This window comes from Hipposideros armiger, unplaced genomic scaffold (assembly GCF_001890085.2).
Source record: "Hipposideros armiger isolate ML-2016 unplaced genomic scaffold, ASM189008v1 scaffold_236, whole genome shotgun sequence".
Classification (NCBI taxonomy): domain Eukaryota; kingdom Metazoa; phylum Chordata; class Mammalia; order Chiroptera; family Hipposideridae; genus Hipposideros; species Hipposideros armiger.
This window is the reverse complement of record NW_017731586.1, coordinates 2,342,017-2,364,936: the sequence shown is the minus strand read 5'-3', so window position 1 is coordinate 2,364,936 and position 22,920 is coordinate 2,342,017. Positions and strand designations below refer to the sequence as shown.

The 22,920-nt window shown below is 41.4% G+C and overlaps 1 protein-coding gene across 1 annotated transcript in view; it reads left to right on the top strand.

Annotated features, from left to right (window-relative positions):
- The window catches only part of MAGI2 (membrane associated guanylate kinase, WW and PDZ domain containing 2), a 318,539-nt gene that overhangs the window by 154,716 nt on the left and 140,903 nt on the right, over positions 1-22,920 (top strand). Inside the window, exons 8-10 of the mRNA XM_019655111.1 lie at positions 888-979; positions 10,687-10,879; positions 17,373-17,621. Coding sequence (XP_019510656.1) covers positions 888-979; positions 10,687-10,879; positions 17,373-17,621 — 534 coding nt within the window. The remainder of the gene's footprint in view (positions 1-887; positions 980-10,686; positions 10,880-17,372; positions 17,622-22,920) is intronic.

Genomic DNA, 22,920 nt, shown 5'->3' with positions numbered 1-22,920 from the left:
CATATTCTCTTTAAACAGTCCAAAGATTTCTTATGGTTTTAGTTTGTTTTTTCTAGGGTTGATGACATTCAGGAGAGTTCCCCAGCTTGTCCTTGAGTATATTTCTGTTCCTTCAGCTAACTGCAGAGAAGTAGTCCTCCTCTTGTTTATTTTGAATACACTAATGAAATCAACAGTGGCTTCCACATTTTAAAATGTTTGGGGGTTAGGAGTTTACTTAGATGAATTTCTACCCCTAAATTATTCAAAACCTAAAGGAGTTGGTCAGAAAATAAAAACTTAAACCTCAATACAGAAAAGTTTAAATTTTCTATTTTCTAATTTTTATAATTTTAAAAGATAACTTTCATTAGACATGAGTTTATATCCCCTTCTTCCCTGTCCCCCCTCCTGCCCCCCCCCCACACACACACACTAAACTGGGTACATCTATATTAGCAAATGACCAGGTAGTACTTTACCAGGTAGTTCTAGGATGATGCCATGTGTTCTCTCAGACTTCTAAAACAATCATTCTAGTCAGAGTAAATATCCTCAAAATTACAGCCAATCCTGAGGATAATCTGAATGCCCTCAGGAAAATAAAAAATTATAAAGGCATCAGTTTTGGTTTTTTTCACCCAGAAAATGTGTGTGCTCTTTCTGCCCATGGTGGTACCCTAGTAATGCCCTTGGCTGTTCACTGATAATTCAGATACTACCTCATTTTGGAATACCTACTTTTTGTTGCCATATACATTTTTTTTTATTCTCTATGCTTGCCACCAACTCTAACAGCACTCTCATTAATCACATCCACAAAATTAATTTATCATTGGTGTGTTCAGTCCCTCAGGGGGTGGGGAGGAGGCAGGCTTCATTACTCAATGGAATCTCCTTTATGCCAGGTCCAGATTATAAGGAGCTGGATGTTCACCTTCGCAGGATGGAGTCTGGATTTGGCTTCAGAATCCTCGGGGGAGATGAGCCTGGACAACCTGTAAGTTAAATCCTCTTTATTGCTGCACTTTGGGCTATATTGTGTATAGAGGAAATATTCTGTATGATGCCTAAAAGGAAATCTTTTTGGACTCTCATAAAAAAAAGTTAGAGGTTTGTTCTTGCTATTTAAATTCTTAAAATATTCCAGTGTTTCCATGCCTGTGTATCATCATAGATCAATGCACGTTACATTAAGAGAAGAAAATGACTCTTTCTTAGACTAGATGTGATTCTTCTTGAATATTTCAATTATTTGTTGTATTGGACCAACTCCTGGTCTCTCTGGGCGGCTCACAGGTAAACATGAAGTATGACAGAGATATCACATGAAGAGATTACTTGGAACAGCATAATTATGTATGTTTTCACTCACTATTACAAGGAAGAGAAAACAGTGACAAGCAGAAGTAAAATCAAGCTCAATGGTGCAGAATCTCAACCAGATTTGAATTGAGGGATTACCATGAGAAGATGTTCACTAAGTCAAACTGAGTGGCACAATATTGAGAATTTGGGGAGGGTTTGGGAGAAATTTATATATTATATATATTATATATATAATTATACATCAGAGTGAAAGCATAAAATAACAGTATTTATTAATACACAGAAAACACAGCAAAGCTAGATTTATGAGCACACATTAAAATATAAGCTATAAAATACTCATTGTAAAAGTTCTGTCTTAAATGATATCCAATGTGACTAAGTCAGGCCCATGAAAGGTTTGAATAAATGATACCCCTTCCCAGCTCTGGCGCCTGTAACCCATCCTAGCTCATGCATGGGGCTTAAGCTTCAAGCCTCAGTTTCTTTATCTGCACGATGAGGGTAACAATAATACTCTTTCACAGAGCTGCCTTAAGAATTAAAGAAGGTAAGTTATGTGAAGCTCTAGGTATTGTGTCTGCGTCATATTAGGTGCTGGATAAACGTTTATCATTATGGTCTCTCTTGCTGGTAGATGCTTCCAAAAAATTAAAGTTGAGCCACTGATAGGCAGAAATCTTCAAGGGGGGTGGGGGGGAAGAGAGTTAATCTAACAAACGAAAGGAATCTGTAAAAATTGAAATTGTCCCAAAGTGATAGCCTGGTTGCCTTGACTGACAGTAATCTCCTTCCCAGGAAAGGTATTCAAGCTGTTGATGAGAACCTGACAGGAACCCGAGAGGCTGCCTCTGTCCTGGATGTTAGATAAGTTGGACCAGAGGCTTGATGAGAGGTCCCTTACTCCAGAAAACTCCAAGAGGCTGAGCTTGAACTCTAAGGATGAGGGTATTCCAGGAAAAAAAAGACTTATTTCATAATTCTTAGGGATAAAATTTGGCAAGTCAACCAGAATATGACTAATTTCTTAGCTGCCAGAAATGTGAAAATGCTGTTGCCAAGGAGGATTGTCTGGATTTTCTTGCTAGTGCTTTGGGAGGAAAGACAGTGCTGAGGTAAAATTTAGGACTCAAGTAATTTTAGACTTAAATTTATTCAGAGCCTAAATTAAGGATCCCATGACACGGATAGAAGACACCAATCTCAGTTACATTTTGCTTCCCTTCACAGGGTCATTCCCCTCTCTCTGTCACCTGATTCTGTGTTTAACAGGGATCTTCAGTCACCTGTTCAGCCCTCCAGCCTCATTCCTTCCTATAACTCATCTTTAAAAATTAAATTTATGGGGGTAGTATCACTGGTTAATAACATTATATAAGTTTCAAGTGTACAATTCTGCAATACATTATCTGTATTATTGCATTGTGCGCTCACCACCCGAAGTCTAGTCTCCTTTCATCACCATATTAATTGACCCCCTTTACCCTCTTCATCTTCTCCCCACCCCTTACCCCTCTGGTAACCACCATACTGTCTTATAATCCATCTGATTCTACACATGGAACTGAAGATAGGATCGGGTTCTTTCACATATGTAAACATTTAACCTCTTGGCCTCTATGGGGTATTTATCTGACTTAGCTTCCTTCAGGACTGTTCTTTAACATGTTTGTAGTCTGCCTATTCAGTTTGATCCGTGGGATTTTAAATTCCTTTTAAGCAGGAGCTTCATCTTTTCCTTTTTATTATCCTTTAGTGCCCCATAACTGAAAAGTGTGCCATTACCCAGAGCTAACCAAACTCCTGGTTAAGATCTCAGGCCTCCAAACTGCCAAGTCTGCCCAACACAACTGACACTTAGCTGCAATTAATTTGCAAAACTGCAAAGTCTGAAGGAAGAATCTCCACAATACTGCCCTTACTTCAGCCACTAGCTGCAAATTTGGCCTTCCTCATGTTCAGTAATTCACTAGAACAACTCATAGAACTAAAGAAAGTGCTATACTTAGGATTACAGTTTTATTATAGTGAAAGGAAACAAATTAGAACAGGCCAAAAGAAAAGGCACATAGGACAAAGTCTGGAAGGGGTCCAAATGTTAAGCTTTCATCGTCCTCAGGGATGTGTTACCTTCCTGGCATCGATACATGGAGGTCTGCCAAACAGGGATGCTCACCCAAGTTCTTGCGTCCATAGTTCGGGATTTTATTATGTGGGCATGATTGATGGAATCATCGCCCAGGCCGGTGAGCTCCCTCTCCCGCCCCCTTTCCTTCCCAGAGGTCAGGCTAATATCATGTGGCTCAAAGGCCCAACCCTTTAATTACATGGCTGGTCAGTCTGGCATGGTCAGTCCCCACCCTAAGACTGCTGGGTGGCTGGCTCCATGCTGAGTCATCTCCTTAGTGTAAACTGTGAGGGGCTCACCATGAGTCTCATTAGCATAAACTCTCAAGTTTGGACCAAGGAGCTCATCATGGACAACAAAGACAATTTTGTTCTAAAGGTATAGAGGTTACCTTTCAGGAAAGGCCAAACCTCTCTTTATTACACAGCCATATGCTTAAAATGAAGACAACAAATGATATCCAGTGAAGGAAACTAAACAAAACCATATCTAAACTAAAATAGCACTTTAAGGTGATTTTTATAGCTTTTGTGAGATACCAGCTGATCGCTGAGACTTTTTGTAAGATAGTTAAGGTTAAATTCATATAGAATCCAGTGTACTTTAACATGATGCCTCAAACTTACCAAGTTAAGGAGTCTCCCCCAGAAAGATGAGGTCCCTCTTTGTTCCTAAATGTACCGACTGACATGCTTTCTTTTCCTTACCAATCTGTGAGCTCCTGGAAGGCAAAGGCTGTTGTTTTGATGATGTTTGTGTCTTCCACTCCCAGCACAGAGCCTGGCACAAGAAATAATTGTTGAGTAGAAGTGAAGAGAGCCCTCTTCACTTCTGTTACCTGAGCCCAAACTGTTACCTGAGCTTCTCAGAACAAATAATGATGGAGTTTACACATTTTGAGGCCTCTGTGCCCTATAGGGTCTATGGAATTAATATGGCCTCATCCCAGAAGCAGGGATATGTCCTGGTACCTCTACCACATGCTTTGCTCAGCTCCCCCAGTGCTTTACAATTGCTGTGCATCAACTAATTTCACATTTGCAAAACTTCAGATTTCCATCTTCCTTTGAAAAATACATCTGCTAACATTGAGCTTGCCTTTCTCCGTGACAACTTGAGCTAAGTAGTTTGTTAGACTGAGCATGGCCACAGATCCCCAAACTCCCTAATGCCTGTGTGACTTATTTTGTTTACTATCTTTGAGACTCTGAGACTCCCATCCCAGAAGCTTACATTGAACGAAATTGGAAAGGTGGATATTTTGCACCAAAGGAGTCTTCAGCCAGGGCCAGGTCCTGGTTTTGATACGCCCCAACACTGAAAATATTTTCAGGTCCCTTCTCTTATATATAAATACAAATTAAAGATTAAACTGTAAAGTAAGGCAAAACAACAAAGTTTCTTACTTCGACACAGTCTTTGAAATATAAGATTCTTACTTTGCTAGACCTCCCGCTTCCCCCCATAGACTCATGCTTTGTCTGCTTTGGGGGTAAACTAGCACCACATTTGGGGAATATTATCCTCACAGGTCTCCCCCATCTCCCAGAGGTAGAAGGGATTGCATGGCAGTCACAGGAAGGGCACAAACTGGCTCAAGCAAAGAGAGGGCTGCCTGAACTTTGCTGGGCACAGAAGCAGAATTGTCATCCAGATGGAACACATATTACTCCCAGTGAAGCTTAGGTGTGTGAATTTATCACGGTCCCCGCCCAGCCCCAGGACAGCTTTCTGCCCGGTCGGGACAGAGGTTCCCAGGTTTCCAACCTTCTCAACATTGGCTTTGCATTCACAAGTCCTTTCCCCCCACTATTGGGCAGGCATCCAGTATTTATGATAAGCCTCCTCAGATTACATGGCTTGCTGGTTATCCTCGTTGTGTTTATTTAGATTTATTTTGGTTTATTCTTTCATCTGAATGATTTAAGATGCACTCGGGCTGCAAGTTACAATTCTGACAGTTAAGCCATAAAGTGGAATCCTAAATCTCCCTCAAGCAAGCAAAGCCAGAAAATAATGTCTTGAAGACTAGAATATTGCACCTCAGAACAACCATGTCAGAAAGAGTGAGTCTACTGTAAAGATCTCCCATAAGCCTTTCCTTCCTGCTTTCTTCCGCTATAAGTCTAGAGATAATATACAAACAAAACGAGCTACCTTCATTTAATTGCTGATGTGCTACACAGGGAGAGGCACATGAGGGGACTTGGTCCCCAACCGCAGGAGGCCTCATAAATTACGTCAAATGGGTTTCTGCCTCCATATATATGAAACGGTATTGACATCTCAGGGTGTGCATTAAACGCGACAACACGGGCTATGGCAAATAATGAACAGCAAGACTCCAGCTCAGACAAAGCATATGGGCATTTTTCCTGCAAGAGGAAATATTTTTCACAGTTAAATAACAATAGAAATAGAAAGAAATGAAAAATTGCCAAGAAGGAACAAAAATGAGATTTCCAGCTGTGAACTAAAAAGAGATGGGAAGGCATCAAGATGGAAAAAACTTGGGAAACTGCCATGGAGAAAGGCCTGTGTGGAGAAAAACTGTTGAAAGAGAGAGAGAGGTGATGACAGACACGCGCCTTGGCGCAGGAGACTGGTGCAAACTTGGGGAGTTTTAGAAGGCAAGAGCCTGAAATCTGCTTGCTGCATTGTCACGTTGTCCCAGCCTATAATTGTGGCAGATCAGATCTACTGGGGTTAGACTAACATTTAGGCAGTGCAGGAAAGAACTAAAGGAATTAAAAGGCCTACAAAGGTGACTTTCATTTTGTTTGTTTCTTACTTTTTGTTTTTGTTTTCCTTTTAGTGTTAGTTTTCCCCTGGCTTACTGGATGGACTATCAGCCACTTGAATGTGAATTGCTGTGATTTTATATCAAAGACTCTGCTTTGTTCTGTGCCCTCATAGCCTATCAGATAAAGTGAAGTTGTGGAGTTGTTTTTGATTCTTTTGTCTTTTAGAGAAGGTGATTGGAAAGATAAGGCCATAAGTGAGTTGTTTATCTGGTGGAGTTGGTGGAGGTGCTCTTTCTTGATCTGTGTTGCCACAGGACTCTTCCTTTAGAGCCAAAGGAAGAGAGGCAGGATAAAGACCTCCTCCAAGAGCAATGAGAAAACTGGTGGTTGGGACTCAGGGATCCACAAAGACTGAAGAATCCAGTGAGGCCAGTTGGCTGGGAAGGCTCACTTGCTGGTGTGGCCAGAGATCAGCAAGACCAGGAGGAAAATGTAGCCTGATGAGTCAGGGAACCCAGAGCATGCGCTTAGGGTAATCCCCTCAGCGGACCTGGAAAATGTCCAGTGTGAAAGGGCAGAGAGCTCAGACCAGGCACCAGAGGGAGAGTCTTTCAGTAGACTTGGAACATGACCAGTGAGACCACAGATCCCGTGACCATTAGACCACATGGGAGTACTCAGGATCTTGCTGCTCAGAGTGTGGTAGAGCTATAGACCAGGGGCGTCCACCATCTCCTAGGAGCCCGGTAAACATGCAGAGTCTCAGGTCCCACCCCAGATCTGCAGAATCCGGTTTTCAGGAGTAGGTAGGTCCAGAACTCTCTGTTCCTACAAACTCACCGGCTGATTCCCATGCACCCTGAAGTCTGAGAACCACTGACATAAGGGATCAGATATCCTGAGGCATGTTTTCAAGAGCTTAAGTGAACATGAGAAGCCAATGTGACTTACAGTGAAAGAAGGAATCATAGATTATCTAGTCCCTGCACTTCAGTGGCAGACAGGAAATAAACTAGTAGATGTGGTGAGTGTACAAAGCATATTTGAATAAAGAAAAAAGTTGTGCATTATTTTCCTGAGTAGAGAGACACATAGAGCTAGCTCTGTGTCAGCAGTGAAATATAGCACATAAAGGTGCAAACGGGCCAAAGGCTAAAAAAGAACAGCAGCGTGAGAGCTAGAAGTAGTGACAGTGCACATGGTCAGCCTCTTCCCAGCAAAGTCAGCGGCTCCTGATGGATGGAGCAAATGTGGCTGATTATATATATATATATATATATATATATATATATATATATGTAACTAGTGGACAGGCAACTCTAATGCCTACTCCTGTTCACCACACTCAGCTCAGCTTAAGTTTATTTAATAGCTATGGCAAACTTTTTTGGACACAAGGTAGAGGATGGATTAGATAATGTAATTACATAATATATAAACACATAATAACTATATAATACTATATAACAATTATATCATATACTATGTATCCTATAGTAATAATTAAATCATATACTATATAATTATATCATATACTACATAATACTATATAATTTATATTGAAGTATCATATTGAATATATAGTTTATTTAGATATTCAATTGAAGTATTCATTGAATATAGTTTATTAAAAATAAATATGTAAAGGGCCGGCTGAGTGGCTCAGTTGGTTAAGAGCTCGCTCAAGAGTTTGAGCTCTGAGCAACAGCGGTTCGAGTCAGCCCGAGCTGAGCAGCCGCTGAGCTGCCAACAGGTGGCAGGATGGCTCAGCTAAAAAAAAATAAAAAATAAAAATAAATAAAAATAAATAAATATGTAAGATTTGATCAAACAAACGAAAATGTGAAGATTAAACTTCAAGTTTTTAGAAAATGTGTCTGATGAACTTCAGTCTTTGCTCAGATGTCAATTTCTCACTGAGACCTGCTCTAACCAACTCTAAAACCACCTCGGCTACATGCCTGACACCCACCCACCACCCCACCTTGCTCTATTTTGTCCATACTACATGCTTGTTAACATACAACATGATTTACACATTTATTACATTTATTATTGTCTGACCTCAAGAATGGAAGCTCTATAGGTCAGGGACTTTTGTTCGTTGTTCACTGATGGATTTCTGGTACCTAGAAGTGTTCCTGGGCTCAATGAATACTTGCTGGGTAAATGAATTAATTAGTGAGGAGAGTATCTTATATCATACATAGTAATATAGCAAAAAAGCAGATGTTTTACTGGAATTTTTCTTTTAATGGATGATATTAAACTAGCAGCACAGAAGATAACTTCAAGGGTATCTGTACATGTGTATCTTTCCTGTTTTTCTTTAGCAAGAGAGGAACAGGAATTTTCTAATGTGAAATTTTATTTTTACAACTTTTGTAGAGGGCCTAATTGCAGCTGTGGCTCTCTCAGTTATAACCTATTTTTTGGTTCACTTTGATCAATTAGAATCAGAAATATAGCCTAAAGTTGTTGATAATTAACCATCCAAGAAGTTAAACCATATTTTTCTCTGTAACCACTTATAAATTCTCCCAGTAAAGCATACAGGAAATCTAAAGGTTGAAGCATTTTCTTTGGGCTAACCCAGCTAAATGCAGATTTTCATGGGGCAGTGGAGAAACATAAACATTCATTTTAACTGGCTCTTGCACAAAGCACTTAGCAAATCTTTGAAGCACTCCTCAGTGGGTTGAGACTTTTGAAGAATAGATTGGAACATCCTCAGAAAGAAACTCATAAATTCAGGTTGGCATGACAATAAGGGAAAATGGATGCTGTCAGAAGCATGCCTGATGGCTGGACTACAGCAAATGGGCATGGAACGCTGCAGGGAAAGAACCACACTGTACAGCCAGTCTAATGCAGGAGATGTGAGCCCCGTCATGGGCTAGCAATAATGAATCACACTTCAGAGCACTAAGATTCAACACAGAAGCAAATCTATTCCCCACCTCACCCCACCCTCCAGAAATAGGGGGAAAGCTGCTATAGTGATGCGGTATTTTCATTCCTCTGAATAGAAGAGCTATTATTCAGTAGACCAAGACTGTGAAGTCCTCAGGAAAAGAGAAAACTCTTCAAGCTGTAATTTTTCAGATGCCTGAGAAGTCGTGGGCATTTAGGTCTGGTTACCACACGAAGCGGTGTGACCAGGTAGGAAGGAATCATTCTGCTGCCGGGCCTGAAGACGTGCAAACCTGTAGGTCACAAAGCAGCAACTCTGCAAATTAGCTGGAATCCACAGGTCTGGGATTTGGAAGACATGTTTGCACCTGAAAGAAATCAAAGTAAGGGGTCATTTTATAAACATGTTAAAAAAAAAACCAAACAAGAATATAGGCTCTGTAATATCATTAGGCCAATGGTAACAACTGCCTTTAGATGCTGTGGGGCTAAGCCACATGGCAAAAGAAAAAGTGTGTCTTTTGTCCGTAAGTTGGGGACATTGTTTATAGGTTAAACAGCAAAATTAAAATTTTAAGCACTCTTGTCTCTCCTCTGATAAAGAAAAGAAGCTTTACATCAGTATTGACTGTTTTGACACTGAATTGGTGTTTCTAATGGGAAGTGGGAAACCTTATGTTATGCCTTTCATCACAGTTCCTGGTTCAGGGAATTATAACTGCACACACATTTCCCATATGTGTACGTCCTCATTTTCTGCTATGGTAGCAACCTACACAGCAGAAGCATTTCAGGAGACAGGCAGAACTGGGAATGTCCTTACTGCAGAGGACGGTACTCCAAGGAAGTATTAAAAGAATGAAGCTAAAATCTAGAGATTTGACTGACATTGTTTAAGTGAGTCAACTAGCCAGGAAAAACCCACCATGAATTTTACTTTGTTTTGTTTTCTCCTTACATTAAGCTTTTCAGAGCAAAGCAAAAAAAAAAAAAAGAAAGAAAGAAAGAAAGAAATTTACAGGCAAACAAACCAAAGACAAAAAAAACACTAGGAACCTTTTTCCAAGTTGAATAACTTGCAGCAGCTGGTTTCCCCTGGCATTTTTCCGTTACTCACTATGTGCCATGAGCAAAGTTAAACGCCTCACATACGTTATTTCGCTCAGTTCTCCCAACACCTCCATAAACTGAGGCTCACAGAGGTTAAGCCTTGCTCAAGGCTATACAAATATGAAGTGGAGCCAGGGTTCAACCCCCAACCTGTTTCAATTCATAGTCCATGTGTGGTGGCCAATAGCATCAGATTATTTGGGTTTAGAATTTTAAGGGTGGTAATAGTATATGAGCCAAGTAGCAATTGTCCCCCAACTTTCATGACCATCAGCAGCAAGTTCAAAACTTAGATTTCTCTAGAAGGAGATAGCAACCTGGGAGACTTAGAAGGGCATACCGTCAGCCTCTTATTTTTCATTTTTCAAGTACATGCTCGGGTTTGGGGCAAGGGGTAAACTGTGAGAATAGCATCTTCCACCAAGTTTATATATATACAAAGTTTGAAATGCCTATATCCTTTCCTTCTCACTTCTTTTCTAGATTTTGATTGGAGCGGTCATTGCCATGGGCTCAGCCGACAGAGACGGCCGCCTACACCCGGGAGACGAGCTCGTCTATGTGGATGGGATCCCAGTGGCTGGCAAGACCCACCGCTACGTCATCGACCTTATGCACCATGCAGCCCGGAACGGACAAGTCAACCTCACGGTGAGAAGAAAGGCGGTTTGTGGAGGTATGTAACGTGAGCCAGCGGCAAGTTTGGGGGCTGGGTGATGAGATGCTTTTGTGGGACATGCCAAAGACACTTGAAACAAAACTTTAAATCAGTTTCTATATTATGTGAGGAAAAGAGCCGACCCAGCTACTCCAAATGTAACTGATTTTGAAAGTGCGGATTTTCACCCCACTGGTACAATTGCAAGCAGTCTTCACTGCCTGTCTTGTCACCGCAGTCATTAAAATGTCTAGCAAAGCCTGGGGCTAATTTGAGATGTGTATGCTCTTTGCTCTTTGGTAGATGCTAGTTGTAAGAACATTATGATAGTAAAAAAAAAAAATAGCTTTTGAAAATATTCCTCACCATGTTTACAAACCAAGAACCACAGCATTTTGATACCTTAATAAGACAACGAGGATGGAAAATTAGCTTCCACTGTAGAGTCTGATAAAAGGTAACAGTAAAACTATTACCCTGATTTAGAGAAATAGAGCTGTACACCACTCTGAGGAAACATAATTCATCTAACTCCAAACTTAGGAAACAGATGAGTTGGAATTAATTATTCCCTTTGTATCCATTTTCCCAACTTCATAAAAGAACCAACAAAGACATACTTTTAAAAGTCAGCCCTCAGAGTCATAATAGGATTCCATTTCTCTCTTCACCATCTCAACCCCTCAAAAAAGACTTATGTTTTAAGGGACATGTCTGCTACAAGCATCACACTATTTTTTATAGTCTGAGTACTCAGTGACATTGGGAATACAGTCCCAAACCTTACTCTGTGACTCACAGAAGCAGCACCAGCGATGTCCTGCTGTCGACCCTGCCCTCGCTGGCCTCTCTGCTCAGCCTCTGACTGTTCCTCATTCAGAATGATGAGTGCTAGAATTAGGAGGGACCTTAAGAGTGTCGGCTCCCTCGTGTTACAGATGGGGAAACTGAGGCCCAGGGGTACGTAGCTTGCCCAGTAGTCTGCAGTGGCTCCGTGATGATGCGGAAACTCGTCTCCCAGGCCAGTGCTCATTTTTTATGCCCCTTTCAGTCCTCCTCGTCACTCTGCTACCATCCCAACTCCTGGGGAATTCAGACATTAGACTAACCTTTAGCAAATGTCGCTTCCAAACATGAGGAGTCCTTCCTATGTGTTCCTAGTATAACATATTTGAATCAGAGAAGAGGGCCACTTACTAATCACAGGCTGTCAGTGACTCAAGAGGAAAGATTTACTAGTCAAACAAAAAATGCTTTTCTTTTCAAGTCTTCTAGAAACTAGACTTGGAGCAAGGGCAGTCATTTAAAAGGGCAAGTCAGAAGAACTGTCAGCCCTCACCAGCAGAGACTGCTATATATCATGTATCATATGGAGGTTTTGCTAAGAGGTGCCATTCATCTTCAGAAATTCTTGGCATACCATTTGACCCAAAGAAGTAAAACACCTTGAATTATGCCTTATCCTTGGGCGAGATGCCAGAAAAAAGATAGTGTTTTCTTGGTTAACATTTAACTGTCTCTTTCCCTACGGAGTGATTTTCAATAAAAAGTTTGCTGTGCTATATGTTCTGTAACCCAAAGATAAATTTAAAAGATACCTGATTTATAAGGAACTACACTGAAAAGTACCAAACCAATGTACCCACATAATTTCATGCTTGCCTTGTCATCAGCTGATTATCACAAATTAAATTTTGTTCTCATCAACCCAAGCTATTGGAGTGTATGCCAACTGCTGCAAAAATGTATTCTTGCAATTTGTGGATCATGTGACTTCCGTGAAGATGCTCTTTGCTGCAGTTCTTACCAACTTTACTCATTTAGGCTTTCAAGTACATTTCAAGTGCATTTAATTTTTGAAAATGTTCTGCTGCAGACTGCTCCTGCTCACCAGGAAAGTCTCCAGGTTAATTCAGCCCACTCTTTCTTGAAAGCTTCATAGCATTGAAAATAATTAAGTTCAGCAAGATACTTTGATAGTAAAGCAAATGCCTAGAAATAGGATAAAACAGACTTTAAAAAGAAAAAGAAAAAAAGGCATAGGAAGACAGCCTTTCCTCATAGCTGCCACTTCTCCAACAGTGAGAAGGAACAACTACAAATGGATATGACAGCGGAGATGCCTTTTCAAAGGTTGTTGTTATCATTATTGTTATGCTTTCCTAAGCAAAGGCAGTGGGAGGCGCAAGCCTGGCTTAGGATGAGGTGGTTGAAAGCTGAAGGGACGTGAGCAATCAACCGTGAAGAGACAGAAGATGAGCAAAAAGGGGGCAGCGGTGCCACCTTCTTGCACAAAGGAGCGATATTATGGAGGAAGTGCTGGGAAGAAGGGAGGTTGCAGAAATTGTACCTGTCAGCCTTCTGCCGGCCCCGGCTGTTCAAATGTCCCTCCTATCTCAGAAGGCACTGGGCACTGGCTCCCCAGTTAATGCTCAGGAAAAAACAAACAAACAAATCCACATGCATTATGAGAGATACAGACTAGTTAGTTACACTGGGCAAAAATTAAAATAATATAAAAACCTGCTCCAAATATTAAAATATAAGAAAGCACACATACAGAAGATAGAAAGACTATATTTTCAATTAGGCTATGGCAAGCTAGATCCTCAGAAATAAGAAATTGTGGCGTAAAGGAAGAAAACATCCAGTAATGCATCCGATTGAACAGATAATTTTACCACAGATCTTGTACCTTAAACGAGTTTTGAGAGATGTCTTATCCATGGCTCCAGCTCTGATATTTAGTTGTTTTTGTTTTTGTTTCTTTTCCCAAGGATAGTAGAAGAGTGCCTTTACTTATTACACTGAAAGTATAAATATTTATGTGTTTAGTAGCTCAGTTTTGAGATGTTCAACCTAATGACACATTATTCTGAATACACACTATTTACCTGAGAGAAGGGTGTCTCTGAGGAATTTCCTAAAGTGTAAATCTAGAACTCATGTGAAAGAAAGTTTTATGACTTAATCAAAACATGTTAGAGTCTGTCTTAAAGCTACAGCATCTTTTCTCTTACTCTTAAGGGGACGTCCAATTCTTGGCCTAATGCCGAGAAAGAGGTTTTCTTGGCAGCTAGGTGAAAAGTTTAGCCAGTGTTTAGGGAACCAGTGGATTGCCTGGTCCTGGTTATTACACTTTTTTGTCAATTCTAAATGCATTCCCTTATTCTTTGTCTATGAGCATGTCACCCATTTAAATAACTTGTCTGCCCTGGTAAGTATAAACCAGGAGAGCACAAACTCACATGCTGGCAGGCAAGCCAGCCCCTGTGCCATCAGGCACCCCGATGGTGCATGTACATTTCGACACCCCAGCCACATGTCCAAGCTGTCTGTGCACGTACCCCATTGCCTCCGCCGTATTTCAAGACATGTGCATCCTCAGTGCTGTCATCTTCCTGGGGGACAGTCCTAAGAAGAAGCCCAGGCACACCTTGGAAGCAGGCAAGGTCTGTTTGGTTACAGAATCCTAGAGTCCTGGTCTCCAGGTGTGATATAGAAGGAAAACAAGGGCTCCGGTTGAACAAGTCCCTTTGCCCTGCATACTCCTGACTCTACAGGTAAATGAGTAAATTAGAAATTTGCAAGAGACATTGGGGAGTGGTTGGAGCTGTGGTGACTTGCAAACTGCTTACCCAGTCAAGGAAGCAGCCATTGCCCAGCTCCAGCTGATCATTAGCAAATATTTCAAGAGAAACTGGAAATCCATATTTCTATAAAATCTCCCCCATTTTAGACCACTGACAATTAATTTTAGCAATTATTAAACAAAGTATGGGCCAACATTGTGCAGGAATAATAGATTGTCTGCTGACCAGGAGCAGCCCCTGGCCAAGAGTTGACTGTTCTAGTCAAAACCATCTCAATGGTTTTGCGTTGTTAATGATGCCTGCCTTCCCAAATGGAGACCTTCTCCCAGTTAGCACAGTGATGATTTCCAGTATGACTGCTGGGGGAAAAACAGAAGCTCAACATAAAAATTCATTATCTGACTTGAATAGATACTAAGTGACTGAATTCTGTATACCACTTTGCGTGTGAGCCAAAAGCACGAATCAGGGATGCTGGAAATTAGTAAATGTTGTAAAAATGCACATGGTATTTAGTCACTTTGTGACAGTTTGCTGTATTATTCTAAAACAGTGATGTTCATGTCCTATACCAGGAAGGGTTGCTGGAGAGAAGACAGTCTCAGTTAGACCTGAGGCTGAGTAGAAAAATGATGTCGAGTCAATTCAATCCCTCGAAGTCAGTCCTTAGAAGTCATTTCAACTCCGTGGTTTTATATGTGCTCATGTTAAGGACAAAGACTTTTGTTCTAGAGGTTGAAAGAAAAGTCCAAAGCAATAGAAAGGTATCCTGTTAATGCATTTGAGTCTCTCACTCACCCAGGGACCACTCATATTGACTTAGTTGATGATTTTTTTTCTCCCTCTAGAGCCTGTGGCACAGCCACTCCCAGCTATTTATTGCAAAGACAGATAATTTTTCTTTGTTGCTGCTTTACTGACAACCACCGCTCTCAACCCCCTAAAATATGACAACCAGAAAATAAGATCTCTCTTGTCACTGCCTATGACATTTAGTTACTGATTTGGTCCAATAGCTCAGGGAGATTTTCAATTTAGTGTTGCAGCATAATAATTGTTTGTTTTTCTTCTCCCTGACTATCTCTAATCACTTTATTTCCAACTCGCAGAAGGACTGATAAAGGACATGTGTTTCACCAAGACAATAACAGCTAGTCTTTGGATGATGTTTTCAAGCAGGGAGGGTACATTTTACAGGCAGTTTTAATGCTGGTAGAAAAGAGGAAAAGTCTTTGACATTGACCTTTCATTCTTTCATGACCTCCATACATTTCTTGCAGATGAAAAGCATCCATTTGTTTCCTTTTATTAAAATCTGATTAATTAAATCTTACAGAAAGAATCAACTTTATCAAATGATAAGGAGCAGCCTGGATCTTATTCATTCAGTAATTACAAACAAAAAATGAATACTTTTTTGAAAGGTCATTTTTAATCTGGGTATATAAATAAACGCAGCTCCTTTTTCTTTAGGTATCAGGGTAACAGAACCTCTCTTGTAATCTGTGTTTCTTCTTCCTGACTTTCTCATTTCAGAATGGAATTGCAACTTATAAAGTTAAAAGGCTTTGCTGGAACTTTTGCTAATTATTTTTAACTTGCTATATGAGACACTTTCTAGACTCCTAAATAGAAGACCATATCTAGAGACCCAAAAAGGAATTATTAATTGTGATTCTTTTCCATCTTACTATTCCTCTGTTTCATAAAAATGTTTTGAATACACTAGCTAAATTGTAAGATGGAGCTGAACTTATTTCCAATTACAGTATCCTAGGAGCCCACTTCAGTTCTTTTAATCAAAATACAAAAACCTAGGTATTAAATTAAACTGACAAAAGTCTTTCTGGATGACAGACCAACTTTCATTTTAAAAACTAGCATGTCTTGGTTGCCAAGTTTCTATCATTTTTCCCTGTAAATATGCCTGCTTTCTCGTGGAAGCAGTGGTTTGGTTTATCTGGTTGATAATGGAGTGTATTTTGCAATGATACAGAATGCAAATGAGCAAGCCCTCCCATACCTCCTTTAATGATTCAAAATTCATCATTCCTTAACCTGATATCAGTGTTAGATTTGATCCTAGAGTGAGCAAACTACTTTAAGAAGGATGTTTCCTACCTACACTTCCAGGCTAACAATACGACAAAATTAAGTAAAACCATGACTCTTTAGTAAAATTATGATAGGTCACTTTGTGAAGACACCCCCTGGGCTGTTAGCCCCCCCTTACAAGACTTCTACAGCAGCATTTCTCAAAGTGTGGCCTTGAAACCTCATCCAAGTTCCTGTGCCCAGTCTTCCCTAGGGCTACTGAAAAAAACTTCCCATGGGTCGACCCTAAACATGCGTATGTTTTATAAGTCCTTTAAATAATTTTATGCACAGTACAGTTTAAGATTCTGTCCACTTATTTTATAATTCTTTTTTGTTTTGTTTTTTTAGCTGAACCATCCTGCCACCTGTTGGCAGCTCAGCGGCAGCTCAGCTCAGGCCGGGAATAGAACCGCTGTTGCTCAGAGCTTGCACTCTTGAGTGAGCTCTTAACCAACTGAGCCACTCGGCCAGCCCTGTTTTATGATCCTTTTTGATCAATTATTATTATGCAACCAACAAGCTTGATATCTAAAACTATGCGTTGTCCTGGGGTTTGCAGTCTTAACAAGTAGAAAATGCATGCCAGTAGCAGCACAGAGGAAGCTGATGAGGGGTTTAGCCTGTGTTTGCTATGAAGGATGGAAGGGGCCTGAGACCTGGGCATCCACAGCTAGGATTATAGCCCTGCAAATGCTTTGCTGTCTCAGGGGAATAGAGGCCAGTCAATCGGTCTTGTAACAATGCTGGTGCTCAGTACACAGGAGACACTGGGCAAGACCCTTGCTAATTAACTGAGTCCCTGTGTATGATATGGTTTCCAGGGGAGCCCTGCCCAGAGAACGGGAGGAGTCCAGGCTCCGTGTCCACCCACCACAGCTCTCCACGCAGTGATTATGCCACCTACACCAACAGCAACCACGCCGCCCCCAGTAGCAGTGCCTCCCCCCCTGAAGGCTTCGCCTCCCACAGCCTGCAGACCAGTGACGTGGTCATTCACCGCAAAGAGAACGAAGGCTTCGGCTTCGTCATCATCAGCTCCCTAAACAGGCCTGAGTCCGGATCCACGATAAGTAAGTGACTGCTTCGCCAGCCTTTGAATAAGAGGTCTTGTTTTATTTTGTTCTGGTGGTAGGGACACTGGACAAGGTCAGGGGACTGCGCTATGAGCCTGAAAGTTGCAGGCTGTGGGCACAAGAAGGCATCCTTAACACTTACAAGCCAAATGTTGCTGACCTTTGGCTCAGGCAGAATGCAAGACCACAACTAATGCCTCCCCTCCCCAACTCCATACCCCCATAAAAGCTCCTCATTCATTTTAAACTGGAAAGGACATTTTTAAGAAGTGAAGCGGGAGTGTTGGTGTGAGGGAAGGCGTGCTACTGTTCCACAGAATGGAACCAGGTCTGCAAAGGCTCTGGGGGGAAAGCCATCCAGGCAGAAGCCTTGAGGTGGGAGGGAGTTCAGCGCTGAAGAAACAATTCCACAGAAGCCCGGTGCAGCTGCGGTATAGCAAACAGGGAGAGTGGCATGAGACCAAGAGAAAACAGCAGGCACCAGATTATGCGGGGCTTCACACTCCCCAGGGAAGAAGTCTGGATTGTAGTCTAAATCCATGGGAACCATTGGAGGGTTCCAATCCGTGGATAGAAATCTGACTTATTTTTAAAAGATGAGTCCAGCTGCTTGTAGAAAATGAAATTGGGGGAAGAGAACAAGAGTGGAAGCATGAGACACAGTGAGGAGACCACGTAAACAGCCCTGTGGGTCCAGAGGTAGCAGTGCCTTCCTCTAAGGCAGTGGCAGTGCGGAGGAGAGAAGCAGAAGGCATCACCTCCTGGGTTCCTCCAAATCTAAGGTTCTGTGAGCGTGCATAACAGGTGACAGTCGGAGGCCATGTTTCCCTTCCACTCAGTCATCTTTGTAGATACTCGGGTTTTCTTTTCAGCAATCCTATTCTAGAAGTCACTCAGTAGCCAGAGGAGGTGATAGGAAAACTTGTTCATTTTTCATGCTGAAGTCATTTAGCCCAAAATGTTGTGGCTAGAAACACCAGAATCAAAAGCATTAAGAGAATAAAATAATCGAGTCATGTTGTGGTCTTGAAATTCTTATAAATCATGGTTGTTTCCAGCACATGGAGTGGGAGGGAGGTGCGTGTGTCAAACAATACTCAAGGAATCAAATTATTAGAATGAATAAGGTAAACTTTTTATGATAAACTTAATGTTATCAAAACACCACCCAAACTAAATGGAGAAGACTGCCCTGGTTAGCTGTAGCTTTGACAAATTCAAGAGTAAAAATGATAGAAGCGTTAAACCTCGGTGAATATGTGCAGAAGCTACATTGCATCCATCTGAAGTACAATTTCATTTCTCTTTTTCTTCATGATAAGCTGAAGAAATAAATCCCATCTTTAAGCATACAGCAAAAACAGAATTCTGTCAGTACGATGGATTCACCAAGATTGAAAGGACACAAGACTAAAGATTTCCATGAATTATTTCAACAGCCTTCCAATAATTATTTACATTTGTAGAAAATGTTCGCAGAGAGCTTTTGTGACTCTTCCAGCCATTCAAATCATTCACGGGGGTAGGATACCTAAAGGACTGGAATAAAAATAAAAAGTGTAGTACCACAATGAAAGTGTTAAGCATGGATTTAAGGTCTCAGCTCTGTTTGAAGTGTGACAGCATTATTGTGAAACATATAGGAGACTCTGTGTGTGTGTGTGTGTGTGTGTGTGTGTGTGTGTGTGTGTGTGTGTGTGCATGCAGGCACTGACTACAAAAAGAAACCACAAATACTTTTTCTACTTCAAATAAAATCCATGCATGGGTAGATTTGGAAAACAACAGGTGCAAATACTTATAATTAACGTGAATTTTTTCTTCCTACCGAGTGACATAGACGGACCTCAAACAGTAATTCTAACCATTTTTAAAATGGTATTATTTTACATCACCCTGGAGATGGGAAATACAGTCTAGAGTTCATGATGTTTCCTGACTTCTTTTTTCACATATTTATTTCTTTTTCAATTTAAGGAGTTTGAAGTGCAAATTACCCCCATGCTCTAAGCAGCTATTACACTAATGGCATGTAGAGTTTACAGTATATAATTTGCAGCATGCACCTAAAAGGTTTCTGTTTCATACTTAACTTTTGTAATAATTTTAAACTCATAATTTTGAAAAGAAATGCTAGGTGCCTCATGAATGATACAGAGACATACCTTTGTGCCACACCTCCGTCGTCAGGATACCCAGGGTTCTTGAGCTCTCTGAGACTCGGAGAGCATGTTACTATCAGGTTCTTAAGTCGCAGTCACTCCCAGGCTGTGTCATTTTTCCCTTAGTGTCTTCCCCTGAACCCAAGTGTCTCAAACAACGCGTGGTTTTTCTCATGGCTGTGCAAGACTTTTCGTTGGCGGACAGAGTGTTGCTATGCCTTTGGTAGGTGCACTGTCACCTTTAGGCAAGGGAGTGGCATCGTTGATAGCCCAGGTGCTAAAATCATGCTGTCTGGATTTGAAACCTGGCTCCATCGTTTACTAGCTATGTGATCTTGAGGCAGTAACACGACCTCGTTGGGCCTCAGCTTCCTCAGCTATAAAGAGATCATTTTAATACCTGTGGGTTGCTGTGAGGATTGAGTGAATGAGTACATGGAAATGCTTAGACCAGCACTGGCTCAGAGGAAGCACTACATGTTGTTGTTGCTGTCTAGACCCCTACTAGGAATGATCTTTGCGTTCCATCAGCTTACTCCTCTTGTGTAGCACAGAGTTCACCCTGGCTGTCAGTTCAGTCAGAGCCCAGTGCAGCTAAGTCTGGGCAGCAGATGAGCATCTCTGAGAGCCAGCTCCTTCTCCCCACATGCTGACCTCCTGGAAACACAGTCTTCCCCACCCCCACCTCCCTGCAGCCCGGGTCAGCAGTGGGGCAGGCAGAGCAGTGGCAGCCATGCCCATCCCTCTGGCGGCGCCCTTGCTGAGGTTTCAGGCTGGAAGTCTCCCCAGAATTCACTAGCCAATCAACTAGAACAGGTACAGGAAACGTTAAGAATCGGATGTGAAGCGGTGCCTGTTAGAATGTCCCTGCAAATATTGCATCGCTATTGAATATATCAGAGAAGGGAGGAGAGATGAAGAACCTAAATGTAAACTTCCCCACCTAGCCGTCAAAAAAGGAATGATCTTCCAAAGGTTCTTCAGCTCAGGCAACAATTTTACCAGCAGTGCCAGATGTTGAACCAGTTGAGAACTTGGAAGGTGAGGTTTCTGGCTTATTGTTGTCTGGCATTTAGTAGGGCTTTTTACCAAAGCATCATGTAATTTTTTTTGTTTCAAAACATTGTTTTCCAAAAAAATTGAGAAGAAATTTTTCTTATATCAATTAATGCAATTGAAGAGCACACTGATTCCTTCCAAAGCCAGTGACTCGGGAGGCCACCTATCGTCTAGGAGTAAATGGATCTTAGAAGCTTTCTGTCTGAGGTGCAGGAATATCCTTCTTGGTTTAAAGTGAGAATAGGCAAGCTTCCTGAGCATTTTTATCTTATTATCCAAAATATTATTTTTTTTCAGACCTAAAATTGAACCCAAGGGATAAACAAATTGGTTTTCAGATGAGCGCCTAGGATAAGAGTAAACTATAACAGGCAATTGCATTTTAAATTCTTTAAAAGATTCAAAGGTTTATAAGCAAAGGTATTCATTGCCATATTGTTGATAAACAGAAAATCAGAAATCATGTTAGAAGCTTCTCAAAACCTAGAAACTTTTGTATATTTGGAAAGTTCAAGGCATTTGCTGCTGTTGACTCACTGTTGTCACTCTCACTGAGGTCTGTGTACACAGGATGACAAGACTCAGGCAGCCTTCTGACTCCGAGTGGATCAAACGCTTGTTCAATAAAAGTGTCCCTGTGGCCACGTTCAGTGGAGTTGTTGGGTTGGTCTTTGGGCCTCCCCAGTTCATGGCTGAGTCCTGGCATCCCTGTTTTATTACAGAGCTGTAACCTGTCCTTACAGGTGCTTCCTGCTTTCCTACCAGACGTTCCAAAGAGGGACTTTGGCACAAGTGATGACATAAAAGTGACCCTTAGTCACCTGCTTTTCTGTAATTTGTCAGGAAAGTTAGGTTGGAATTTATGGGGTAGACATACGTGGGCAGCTTGGACATGAGTGATGGAGGCTGAAAGCCTGTTGAAAGCTGATTTGCAAATTTAGATGCAGACCCATAACAAGCTGTGAATAGCACATATTCAGGATAGCAGCCATAGCCACAATCTAAGCAGTCAACCATAGGGGAACTATCACTTCAACCCCTCCTTCTTCCATTCATATTGTCCTAATAGCAATGGTGCAATTTTTTGTGTCTTTATTGCAAACGCATTACCGATCAGCATGCTGCTGGCCTCTTAACAACCTTACAGCTCTGTGCGGGCGCTGAAAATCTTTGCTTCCACACGCATGCTTTCTCTGGCACAGGTTGGAGCACAGACTTGGTCATTGCTGACTTTCCCTGAGGCCTGCGGCAATCCGGTTTTCTAGGAAAGAATCCCTTATCTTTGGTGAAATGCCCGATGACTTTCTCAGTTCAAAGGCCTTGCTGATGTCTTAGGCTCTGGATTCAGAAGTTATTCTAGAAATTCAAAAGCTTAGCTGGCAGGTCTTTCATGGCATTTTAAGAAAAGATGAAATAAAACTGAATGAGCCATGAAGCAGGTTAAGATTTCTCCCACTAAAACTCACCCCACCAACTGTGCAGCCACTGAAAAGTCATTTGAACTTAGGGGTGGTACACATTAAAGGCAGAAGCCGAGGTTTCTGTGGTCTTGCCCTAATACAAGGAGATTTAAAGTAAATAAAAAGTACATTGGACAGCAAGCCCAAGCCTTACTCCAGCTTATCCACTAACCACTGTGTCCCTTGAGCCACTTGGTCTTCCTATGCCTCTTTCTCATCTAAAATTTAAGGGGAAATGGTCTGAACAGCCCCTTCCAGCTCTAAATTATCTTATGCCACGAATCAGCATGGAAACTAAGGTATTAGTTTAGTTTTGTCTGTGTATGTAAAAAACTTTGGGTAAGTTTCAGGCCTGGGTCATATTTTTCGTTGGCTTAAGCTATCATTTTAAACTTGTATTACTTTCATTTTTTATTATCTTTGGAAGATAGCTCCTCACACTTTCTTTTTTTCTTTTTTTTTTAATTGGGGGACTGGGGGAGGGGAACAGTGTTGGGGAATTGGGGAAGGGGACCAGCCAAGTTGTTGTTCTTAAGTCTTAGTTGTGGAGTGTGCCAGTCGCCATCTGGCTGCCCAAAGGCAGCTCATGGCCTCTAAGCTCAAGGTGCTGTGTTA